The sequence below is a fragment of the Astyanax mexicanus genome, chromosome 22 (genome assembly GCF_023375975.1).
Source record: "Astyanax mexicanus isolate ESR-SI-001 chromosome 22, AstMex3_surface, whole genome shotgun sequence".
Classification (NCBI taxonomy): domain Eukaryota; kingdom Metazoa; phylum Chordata; class Actinopteri; order Characiformes; family Acestrorhamphidae; genus Astyanax; species Astyanax mexicanus.
The window spans coordinates 28,761,778-28,774,902 of record NC_064429.1 but is presented as its reverse complement, the minus strand read 5'-3'; the positions used below and the strand labels follow the sequence as shown (position 1 = coordinate 28,774,902).

Below are 13,125 nucleotides of genomic sequence, written 5' to 3'. Positions count from 1 at the left end.
ACAGATACTGACCTGTGAAGATACACCAGCAGCTCATTTAATGGAACAGTAATGTTATTTTATTCTTAATTATGTTTATTGTTGAGATAAACCGGGTTTGTGCTCTGAAGAGCGTCCGTGTGTGTGTAGAAATGGACTGAGACGACTGACTGTTGTCAGAGTTTTAATCAGTCAGTGGAGCTCCTGTGTTTTCCGCCGCCAAGATAGCAATACGCCAGAAATGTATCTAAACACAACTCATACCTTCCAGACCACCACGCCTTTCAGTGTAGATTCATTCCTAAACTTTGACGCTATTTTAACAGTGCAGGTGCAAGGTGTGAAAATATTTATAATTACACTGTTGACGGGGTGTAAGATAGTAATAAGCAGGGTGTACAATAGGGCCCTAAAAATCAATCGCATGTTGTAATAAGAGCTCTACATGTTACCTAACACACACACAGCCTGAGCTCAGAGTCTGCCTCCAGCTTCTGTACTATATTAAACCCTCAGTAACTCAAATTAAACTCAAATGTCAAGACGGAGTGTGAAAAAAGGCCGAGGTGAAAAATCGGCCCATTAGCATCTCGTAACTCGCCCTGGGAGAGACGAGGAATAATCATTTCACGGGCTATTTTAATCTGGAAATTTGACACAAGCTGAAGCCTCATAAACTGGACAGGCCTTCATGTGTTCCATCTCTCTCTCTCTCTCTCTCTCCACCCACCCACTCATTCTCTCATTCTCTCATTCTCTCTCTCTCCCTCTCTAGCCCTCATTCCTCTTTCTCCACCCCGACTCCATCCACTGAAGCTGAAACAAAAGCCCAATAAATGTCTTTAATTTTAGCAGCACATCAGCGTGGGAATATGGGGCTGCATTAATCACAGTGGGTTAAATCAGCTGTGCAGACCTGCAGAGCTCACTGTGACTCAGGAGACGTAGAATAACGCAGGATACTTAAAGCTGATGTCTGTAAGTTTAGGGATTTAGCGACCTCTCTGGTGAGAATGGGTAACTGCACCGAGCATGCGGAAGAATCATTTTAAACTAGAGCAGATTGTCACGCCTGCCACAGACTCTGTAGTTCCTTTCTCTGACTCCCCGGTCCGGAACTACACCTCCCAGCATGCCCCTGTCAACACCACGCGCTCAGACTCAGCCAACCGCGGCTCACTCAGGCGTTCTACGTCACCGGAATTTTAGACTGTGTTCAGGTGTTTGTAATTTAGTTTTAGTATAAATATCAGTCTGTTTGTCTCGCGTGTCGCAAGGTATTTTCCCTGTATTTCCAGCGATATACTGAGCATTCTTCTTCTGTCTATATTACCCGTGTATGACCTTTGTTTTGTTCTTTTTCGACTACGTTTCTGCCTTACCCTTTGTTCTGTTTGTTTTGTGATTTTCTGGTTTATTGAACTCTGCTTCTGTTTTATGGTTTAGTTTTCGGTTTGTGATTCGGCTCTGATGTTTTGGTTGGTTGTTTTTCTGGCTTTGACCCACGCCTGTTATCGGACTACCCTATCAGCTTACGTGCTTTATAATAAAGCCTCGTTTTGTTTGTACCGCGAGCGTCTGACTCCCGTCTGTGGCGTTACACAGATAAATCCGATTCCAGGTTATGTTCAGTCAGAGAGTCACTTCAACTACACACTCTGTTTTACGACACTGAAAAAAAAATGATGAGTAAAATTTACTTTAAAAAAGTTTCGCAACTTTCTGCATTTGCTTTTTTTTCAGTAAATTTAATTTCAGATAAATTTAAGTAACTTTCAAGACTTACATGTTACATAGAGTAAATAAGTCAATTTCTTTTAGTAAACTTTACTTCATTTCTGCATCCAATATTACCTAATTACAGTAACTTAATTTTTACAATATTACTCAAATAATTTATTATACATAATATATTATAATTCCTGAATTGTAAATATTTTTAGTTAAAACACACATTCAAATATTTATGTAATCTCATGATACTAAAAAGAATGTATTACATGCCATCCATGTGTTGAGACAGTGTAATATGTGTGTTTTAACTAAAATATTTACATTTCAAGAATTATAATATATTATGTATCAAAAATTATTTGAGTAATTAATTGAGTATGAATGAAGTAATTGTAATTAGGTAATATTGTGTGCATAAATGAAGTAAAGTTTACTAAAAGAAAGGATTGACTAAAGTTCTGTTCACTTTTTACTCTATGTAACATTTAAGTCTTGAAACCGAGTTGAAGTTACTTTAAATTATCTGAAATTAAATTTATAAAAAAAAGCAAATGCAGAAAGGTGCGAAACTTATGTTAAGTAAATTTTACTCATCATTTGTTTCAGTGTATGACTGATTGAGCTACTGAGCTCTGAGTTACCTCTTCTGAAGTCCCCATTGCTCCACCAGCTGCTCGCGTTCAGTAAAACTGAGCCGTATGTTCTTTTAGAGGCGGTACCTCAGTTTTTACAATGAATATATTATTAGGCTTAACAGGGATGGTGGTTCCAGCACACTGGTACCATTAAAGACAATATTGTATCCCTTCTTCACTCAGAAATGCTTCTGCTTTCAGCTTAGAAACAACAAAATACGGACTGCCACACTAATAGGAGTCATTTCATGGCTTCTTCTTTGTCATTTCTTCAGCCATGAACTTCTAACCACATGAGCTGCGACTTTATCTCAAAGGTGCATATTAGACATATCTTTTATCTTTTAAAAATATGCTGAAAATCTAGTATAAATTACACATGATTTGTAGTATATTTGAAAAGGTGGTCTCACGCTATAAAGAGTGAAACCAATAGCATACAGCTAACACGAACCAAGTTAGCAGCTCAAAAATGCTCTGGAAAGAAATCCAAAAGCAGTTTATCCAAAAGCAGTGTGTAAAACTGGTGGAGGAATACATGCCAAGATGCATGAAAACTGTGATTAAAAAAACAGGGTTATTCCACCAAATATTGATTCTGTCTGTAGTGTATAAAATAAAACAACAATATTCATTTTACTTAATCATTAGGGGTGTCACGATTTCGAAATATTATATCGAAATCGATCTAAATTATTTGATGGTTTTGAGCATCGAAGTCAAAAAGATGATCGACGATCCCTCCCTCTAAGCTACGCAAGCATGCACACGCTACGCAAATGGCGCAGCACACTGTAGCCGATGCCGCAGACATTGTGACTGCTGAAAGAGCAGCCCTTTCTCCAGAGAATGTGGACATTCTCATCTTCTTAAAGAAAAACTTGAAAATATAAAAATAACAGTTGTTTTGTGTAGCCTCAAATATGTTAATAGTTTTAGTACCTTAAGGAGCATCTTTCTCTCAGATAAAGTTAATAATATATCTTTATTAAAGAAAAAACTCGTCATTCTCAGGGATGAGTCTTATTTTTCATGTTGAACTGTTATAGTAGGATAGAGTTCAGTTTGTTAAGGCTCTAATTGTTCTAATATGTTGTACAAGACTGTTCCTGTATTTTTTTATTATTTCTTTTGTTATGTTGCACATTGCTGTTTTAATAGTGCACACTGCTGCTCCCAAAAAAGCCACTAGATGGCATAACATATATATCTTAATTAAATTCTTTAAATTTGACCATTAGTGCCTAATGTGGTGTGTTACAGATCACTTGTATCACTTTGCATCACTTATATCAAGCCCACCTCTTTAAATAAGATATTGTAAATTTGATGAATCAAACCAATGACTGACCATAGACTAATCTAAAACTGGCATAGGCCTCTCTTCTGTAAAAAAAAGAAAAAAGAAAATCGAGAATTGAATCAAATCGTGACCCTAAAATCGGAAATAAAATCAAATCGAGGATTTAGAGAATCGTGACACCCCTATTAATCATATACCTATAAGAAATTAAATAGTCTCTAAATGTTTACCAGTGCTGTATGTATATGTCTGTTAGCTTGTGTACTTTTAAAACAATATTGTGAGCCGCTAGATTAAAGCTTACCGACTGATGAGATGTCGGTGAAGTGGTCTTCTCCTTCTTCTGCATTGATGAGGTCATTTTTGCTCTTTTTGGATCTTTTCAACACTAAAAAACAAGAGCATTGCAGAGTTTCAACTGTATGAACAATGTACTGTATGAAAACAGAGACAAAGCAAGACTGAGAAATAAGTTAGACTGGCTTTTACAAGAACTCAGCATGAAGCATTTCCAGGATTTTAGCATGAGACCACTAATATACACACCAACAGACTCTCTCTCTCTCTCTCTCTCACACACACACACACACACACAAACATAATGCAGGTGGATGCACTCATGCAGTAAGAGCTGAGTCATCAGACTGAGAGCACTTCAGCACACAGCCACTACTAACCTGCTAAACGGCTGATAAACACTAATCTAAAAACACATTAAGAATATAATTTAAAATACACTTTCATCCAGCCGGACAAACTAAACGCAGGGCTAATCATCAGCTCACACTACAGCACTACAAAATACATTATACATTACAAAACATGCTGATGAAAGAATATACACTGACCAAGCATAACATTATAACATTATGATGGTACAATGAGTGGATGAGAGAGTGGATGCAGTTTCCGCCTGTTCTTGTTTTTCCGCCCGTTCTTGGGCTCCCTATCTCCTTATAAGGGAGTTTTTTGTCTGGCTGTGTCCCAATTCACTAGCCGGGGCAGCGATAGTGTATTGGACCACGACCCTGTCGACACGGGTTCGATACTGCGTAAGGAGTGGTGTGTTTATTTATTTATTGTTTCATTTCTACTTGGGTTTACCTGCTTTGAGATCAACTGTTCTGCAATTGGGTTCAACAACCCTCTGGGCTGGAGAGATACTAGTCTGTAGCACTCCATCCCATTACACTTCATTTTACAAAACATATTTTTTTTTTTGTGGCCCACCACGTAATGGGTTGGAAAATATCTGGCCCACGGCCAAACTTAATTGCCAACCCCTGATTTAGTCCTTTACCTGTGCTCACAGGACAATGTCCACAGGATGCTGCCCACGGGATGCTGATCACAGGACACTGCCCACAGGAGGCTGCCCCCAGGACAATGTCCACAGGATGCTGCCTACAGAACAATACCCACAGGACAATTTCCACAGGACACTGCCCACAGAACACTGCCCACAGGATGCTGCCCAAAGGACACTGTCCACAGGAAGTGGCCCACAGGACGCTGCCGACAAGATGCTGTAGACAGGACAATGGCCACAGGACAATGTCCGCAGTACAATGTCCACAGGAAACTGCCCACAGAACACTGCCCACAGGATGCTGCCCAAAGGACACTGTCCACAGGAAGTTGCCCACAGGACACTGTCGACAAGATGCTGTCCACAGGACAATGCCCATAGGAAACTGCCCACAGGATGCTGCCCACAGGACAATGTCCACAAGATGCTGCCCACAAGACAATGCTTATAGGAAACTGCCCACAGTATGCTGCCCACAGGACAATGTCCACAAGATGCTGCTCACAGGACAATGCCCATAGGGAACTGCCCACAGGATGCTGCCCACAGGACAATGTCCACAAGATGGTACCCACAGGACAATGCTTATAGGAAACTGCCCAAAAAATGCTGCCCACAGGACAATGTCCACAAGATGCTGCGCACAGGACAATGGCCATAGAAAACTGCCAAAAGAATGCTGCCCACAGGACAATGTCCACAAGATGCTGCCCACAAGACAATGCCCACAGAATGCTGCCCACAGGACAATGTCCACAAGACGCTGCCCACAGGACAATGCCCACAGGAAACTGCCCACAGAATACTGCCCACAGGACAATGTCCACAAGACGCTGCCCCCAGGATGCTGCCCACAGGACACTGTCAATAGATCCTTCTCAGTGCAGCAGTGATATTTAACCAGTGAAGACCGGTTTAAGCTGGTTTAAACCTGATATTGAGTGAAAGGTGTCCCCATTATAAGTGTATTGGACATTAGTATGAGTTTTTAGAACTTAAAAATTACAATGCAAAGAAATTTGATTTATTTTCGTGTCAATTACAAGACCTACAATACAAACAACATTATTATGCTTGTGAGAACTGCGTAAAGCTAACATTTGGTATTAAGAGACAGAAATACTCAGGAAACATCCACTTGAAAGAGAAGGTAGCCCAGGGGGAACGACTATGATGATGAGTGTCAGTGACAGGTGGATATGCAGGTCCAGCATGCAAATAGATAATAACCATGAGAACAATGAGAAAGGTGTGAATTTTATTCATCCAGGTTGGCAGACTCTCAAGATCACAATGAACAGCTTAGTTTATGCAACTAAGACTTGAGACATGATAAAATGAGCATGCTCACGATGCAATCTTTACTACTACTATAAAAAGTGATCTGCACTCAGAACAGTGTACATTACCTTCAAAAATATTCCCACCTGGGTTGTTGCACTTCCTCTTGTACCAGGCGCCATCCAGAGGAGACCTCTCCTCCGCGTTCTTATCCTCCTCCGCCAGCATGACCTCCTCTGAAACACAGAGAACATTACTTCACACACGAGAACACAGACACACGCTGACACAGCATGCACACACACTCACACAGCATGCACACACACTCACACAGCATGCACACACACTGACACAGCATGGACACACTTAGCAAGTGCATGTGTAACAGAGTAAAATAATATGAATTCTTACAAAATTATTATTCTTATGTTAATCTTTTGTAAAAAAAGAAAATCTTGTTATGTTTTATACTTCTGTTGGAAGTTAGTTGATGTGTTGTATTTTTCTGTGCTTTTATTTTTATCTACATCAGTTTTAGTCACATTTCTGTGTATTTTTAACAAGTATTGAAGCATATTTTGCCTGATAATTAATAATTTCTGCTCCGGTTGCGTTAACATTCTCTAACATTACATGTTAGAGAATGAGCCTGAAAATGTAGATCATGTGCTGTATTTCCCTTTGTTTTTATATTTTATAGATGTATATGCAGTTGCAGAGCTTAATTATTATCTTTTGTGTATATGTGCAGGTATATTGTGGTTCTGTTTATTTAATTTATGTAATGTTCTGTCCTGTTATTAAAAAAAATCTTTCTCTCTCTCTCTCTCTCTCTCTCTCTAAAAAAACCTTTCTCTCTAAAAAAAGAAAATAAGTAAATGAGAGATATAATTTATTTTTGTCTGACTGAAAAAAAAAACTGAACAATCACAAGTAACTGAGATTAAGCTGCATATTTTATTTTTAAGTTTCTTATTTTATTTTGTTTTCTTATTTTTCGTGCAGCAATGTGTGTATTCAGTGATTTCTTTATACTGTTTATATGTTAGTTATATTTAAGCGCTCCAGAGGAGCTTAAATGCAGCACAGGAGATGTATGAGCAGTTGCAGACGCTTAATAATCAGGATTATTTTTTATGTATATGTGAAGAATAAAGACCAGAATTTAAAAAGCCTACTAGGGCAGCAGACAAGCCGCCACACATGCATGCATAAGTTTTATCATCTAGTCTCTAAAATTTAATTCCTCCTGTTGAGTAAACCTGTATCCATCAGCCGTGAGCTCCTGAAACCGCTGTGTTAGACCCGACACAGGCAGAGCACACACACACACACACACACACACACACACTCCTGTCATTTTAATCTGCAAATTGCAGACATTTAAGCACTAGGGGAAGGACACACTTGGCAGGGAGCCATTCCATAAGGAAGGCCAGACAAGTGAAACTGAACCCTGCTGTGAAAAGATCACCGATTTAGTTGAAGCTGCACACACTGGATTTAGAGCTGGAGAATAATAAAAAAAACTTCCATAAAGCAAAATTATTTAAGATTTAATAATTATATTCACATAAAAATAACAGCTTCAAAACTAGATACACAATTCCTGAAGAAAACACCAGCGATTTTAATGCAAATATAACGAAAAAAACCCCACATAAATAGAGACTACACAAACAAATTTATTACCACTGGATTATTAGCATGTTATTATTATGTTATTACATTTTTATTGTTACATAGTTATTCATTTTATCTTATAACCATTTTACTACAATGCTATTACTTTGTGTTATATCATTGTTATTACAACATTATTATTGTTGTGTTATTAGTGCTATTACTGTTTCATTATTTCCATATTTATTCATTTATTTTCTAATTATTTTCCCCATTTTCTCCCCAATTTACACGACCAATTACCCAACTCACTCATTAGGACCCCCCCTATCACTAGTGATGCCTCGTTTTAAATGTCAGGGCTCTCTGGATTCTAGCAAGGAGGTGTGGAGATAACTTTGAGCTGGATAACGGCATAAAAAGTGATTTATCAGGGGAAATTATGCCCCGTTTCACCCAGTCTGAAGGGTGTTTGGACAAACTGTTAAAATTTCTTGATCTCAGAACGCTGTGGGAGAACGGAGGTGTGCTATTCATCAAAGGTAAGTACTTTTTATCATGTTTTACTACAACAAAAGTCCATTTTATACCAGAGTTCTCATTTAAATACAGTAACAAAGTACTTATACTTATATATATACTTCTTATTCACCACCTCTACCACACACAGAAACTTTTATCTGAATTGATGCATCACTCTGAGCCTTTTTACCACCTAGTCTGTGTACACACTCCAAACACACTGACTGCGAGTGGTTTACTGGAACATGACTTCATTCAATCTAAAAATCAAAGCGCAGCCACCGCAGCATCAGAATCAGAATCAGCATCAGCATCAGCATCAGCCAGGGGAGACGGGGAAATCACTCCTGCAAGTCAATTAAATCTCCACAGAGCAGGACCGGTCGCTGCTGAAAAACAATGAGCGGGAGAAAGCTCCATGCTGAGAAACAGCTAATTAACTCTCAGGCCGAGGGCAAATTAAGCCTTTTATGGACTGTTTGTATGTGTGGCCTTCAGAAGAGAACAGATGTTGAAAAAAAGAGAACAAAAAGTGTTTTTTTTTCCTCATCTAGAGGAGCAAAAGGGACATACAGATTAAGTATGTGCACACTCCAGGGGAAAACAAGATTTTTTATTATTTAATCTTTAATAAAGAATTCTATAAAAAGCAATGGATCTCACAAACTGTCAGCCTGTCAGTATTGCAGATACAGTCAAAAGTCCTTTTTTCTATGCAAGTATATTCACTAGTTGGGAATTCATCTTTGTCATCAATGTTGTTAAGCAGTTATCTCCAGTCATACAAGACCAGTTTAAAAAAAAGCAACACATAATGATCCGATCAGAAAAAAAAAAAAATCAAGAACAGATGAGAGAAAACAAAGTCACTGACTGATCTCTCAGTATGGAAAAGGTTACAGTAATTGCTGAGGGTTTGAAATTACTCAAAAAGGGCATGGACAGCTCATCTATGAGGTCATAAAAGAGACCAGAACACACTTTTTTCTAAACATTTCAATTGTTGCCGCCAAGGGTGGCACAACCACTTATTCGATTTAGGAGGCAAATCCTTTTTTCATACAGGACCAGATTGGTTTGGATATTTTTTTTAAGTTGTTTTCCTTAATAAATGAAATTATAATGATTGTAATGATTTTCATATTTACTGTATTTGTCTGATATTAAAGCTGATGTCTGTAAGTTTTGAGATTTAGGGCTATCTCTGGTGAGAATAGTTAATTGCACTGAGCATGCGGAAGAATCATTTTAAACTGGGTGGGTGTGATGCGGTCTCCTTTCATAGCGGATGAATCCGATTCCAGGTTATGTTCAGTCAGAGAAAGATAGAGGGAGAGAGGAAGCACTCAGTCAAAGACTTCACTCCTTTGTTTCTCTGTTTTTACTATGGGTGAATGAGCTACTGAGCTCTGAGTTTCCCCTTCTGAAGTCCCCGTTGCTCCACCAGCCGCTCGCATTCAGTAAAACTGAGCCGGATCCTCTTTTAGAGGCTGTACATGTGACGTAAGTACGTAAAGACACATGACGAGGCCAGAAGAAGAACTCCTACAAAAAACGACGACGCCCCAGTTTTTAGAATGAATATATTAGGCTTAACAGCATCATTAAACACAATATTTTATTCCTTTTCCATAAAATAATAGGGACTGCCACTTTAAAATGTGTTATTCTGTAAAAAATTGTTTAAAAAATGTTTTTTTAAAAGCATCTTTGTGAATGTGGGATTACAATGTGTGGGTTTATAAACCCTTTATAAAGGAGCCTTATTTTAAAGTGGTACCCATAGTGCTCAGCTGTACCTTTTGCTACAATGTAAAGCAGACTCTCATCACAGTTTATCACAATTTAATCTGAATATGGTATATTTTTTTTAGCTCTACCACTAAAAATAATCACAAGGCTGGTGAGGCATTGTGAAAAAGACGTTGGGCGACAGCAGCCTCAGAGCCTCAGAGCACCTGGTGATAAAAATGAAAGGGCATTTGGTTGCCATGGAGCTGCCCGAGAGGGGCGGCACTGATCTACAGAGGGTCAGACCTTTTGGAACTGAGCTCAGAACAGCTCTACCTAACCCAACTTTAACCTTCACCACCACGACAGCATCAGCCTACTGCTCTCAGTCTGAGAGAACCATGTTCTTCAATGGTCAGGACCCCTCAGGATAGACCACCACAGAGCATGTATGTTATTTGGGTGGTGGGTCATTCATTCTCAGCACTGCAGTGACTGTACAGGCATGGTGGTGATTAGTGTGTTAGAAGAGTGTGTTGTGCTGATGGTACAAGTGGATCAGATAGAGCAGCAGTGCTGCTGGAGTTTTTAAACACTGTATTCACTTACTGTCTCTCACTGTATTAGACACTTCTACCTACAGTAGCTGCTCCACCTTGTAGATAGACCTGTAGCTGCTTTGAAATGGCTCCAAGTGACTTCCCTGACTTGTTCAAGTCAATAATTCGCTTTTTCAGATCCACACTGAGTTCCTTTGACTTTCCCATTGTAGCTTTTGTAGCTGAGTCTAATCACTCTAATAACAGCTGTAGTCAATCAGAATCACTTACAAGAAGTGAAGAGGCCATGACATGAAGCTAATTTGATTGACACAACTCGCTACATAACCAAAATTGACAAATTTTGTTGCTGTATGTATATTTTTGACCCAGCAGATTTGGTGACATTTTCAGCAGACCCATAATAAATTTATGAAAGAACCAAATTTTATGACTGTTTTTTGTGACAAACATGTATGTGTTCCGATCACTCTATCACAGAAAAATAAGAGTTGTAGAACTTATTGAAAACTCAAGACAGCCATAACATTATGTTTTTTTACAAGTGTATGTAAACTTTTGACCACAACTGTATATATATAAAATTACATACAAAGGTGTCAAAAGATTCCACATCCATTACTCTGCAGGTAGAAGTATAGATACTAGGGTTTAAAATACTTGTGTAGAAGTTGAAGCATCAAGTACTCAAGCTTTTTACTCTTTAAGTAAAAGTATAAAAGTACTGGTGTTAAAACTACTTAAAGTATAATAGTAAAAGTAATGTCAGCGGGAAAAAATGACATTAAAACCCAAAGCTTAAGACGAGTAGAAGTAAGTAAGTAAGTCGTAAAAAAATAATTATTCCAGTAGAATTTAGATAACCAGGCAGCGGAGCTTTTGCTATGCCTCCCATTATAAAATAGCTACGTAGCATTTAGCTGATATGTCTATTATCTCAGTTATCTCAGCACATCACCAGCGCAAATGTACTGAGTGAAAATGCTGTGCATGGTGTTTGACCTTTTAAAAGTTTTTTTGACCTGGTTTCTGCTGTGAGCTGTTACATTAAATAATAATTAAAACTGACTGGCGGGGAAAACATTGGCAGGGACATGTCCTCAGTGTCCTCAGTGTCCCCAGTCTCCCCAGTGCTAATTACACCTACAATCGGGGATCCAAATTCCAATTCCTAATTCCATTCAGTCTCTGTTAGTGACATTAATGTGGACAATACAAAGACAATGTGTACGTTTACATACAGGGGTTGGACAATAAAACTGAAACTCCTGTTTTTAGACCACAATAATTTATTGTGGTGACGGACAGTTCTGGTGGAAACAGGAGAGTTGAGGTGCACATTGAATTCTGCCGTGATTTGATCAGCCGTGGTTTTATGTTTTTTTTTGGATACAATCCGGGTTAGCACCCGAACATCCCTTTCAGACAGCTTCCTCTTACAGCGTCCACAGTTAATCCTGTTGGATGTGGTTGGTCCTTCTTGGTGGTGTGCTGACATTACCCTGGATACCGTGGCTCTTCATGCATCACAAAGACTTGCTGTCTTGGTCACAGATGCACCAGCAAGACGTGCACCAACAATTTGTCCTCTTTTGAACTCTGCTATGTCTCCCATAATGTTGTGTGCATTGCAATATTTTAAGCAAAACTGTGCTCTTACCCTGCTAATTGAACCTTCACACTCTGCTCTTACTGGTGCAATGTTCAATTAATGAAGATTGGCCACCAGGCTGCTCCAATATAGCCATGAAACCTCCACCACTTAAATGACAGGTGTTTCAGTTTCATTGTTCAACCCCTGTACATGTGTGGGTGTGTGTGCGGTGGACATACCTGCTTTACAGATCCACTCGAGGTATCCTGTGAGCTCTCTCTCGATCTGCTGCTGTCTGCGCAGCTTCAGAAACTCCTGCCTCTTCTCCACCCGTTCACGCTCTTTAGCGAACTCCCTGTAAACACACACACACACACAAACAGTCAATTATACCTTATACTGTATATATTAAAAAGTATGTATTATAATTATAACATGTACACTGTACACCATCTTTATGGACTATAGAAGCAGTTACAGTTGCAGGTTACTGTCAAAGAGCTGCTTAACAGGCAGACTCAGAAGATCCCTTTTCCCGAGAACTCCTTCCAGTGAAGCCGGAAGAGGGAGGAGGACAGATGATGAACAAGTTTCATATGTTGATATGTCCTTTCTACGTGTGTGTTAAAACTGATTATTAACGTTTTTTTTAAGGAATTCACAACCTAATTAGTAACCATTAATAAACTAATTGTAAACCATTTATAAACCCTTTATAAAGGTAGTCTTTTTTAAAGTGATACCAAATTATGAGTTTGGCAATGATGGGAAACACAACACAAATCTTCTTTACAGATAAATAAGCAGGAAGGAAAGAAAAGGTCAAAAGACAAAGAGGTAGAAAGAGAAAGCGA

General features: G+C 38.8%; 1 protein-coding gene across 5 annotated transcripts in view; it reads right to left on the bottom strand.

The window, feature by feature from the left end:
* cacna1ba (calcium channel, voltage-dependent, N type, alpha 1B subunit, a) overlaps positions 1–13,125 on the bottom strand; it is a 214,112-nt gene that overhangs the window by 97,186 nt on the left and 103,801 nt on the right. For 4 of the 5 annotated variants that reach the window (XM_049470674.1, XM_049470673.1, XM_049470676.1 and 1 more), the window contains exons 7-9: positions 12,511–12,626; positions 6,370–6,477; positions 3,956–4,039 (exon numbers count right to left, since the gene is read on the bottom strand). In XM_049470674.1, the coding sequence (XP_049326631.1) occupies positions 3,956–4,039; positions 6,370–6,477; positions 12,511–12,626 (308 nt within the window). The remainder of the gene's footprint in view (positions 1–3,955; positions 4,040–6,369; positions 6,478–12,510; positions 12,627–13,125) is intronic. The other variant, XM_049470675.1, reaches the window with a different exon arrangement.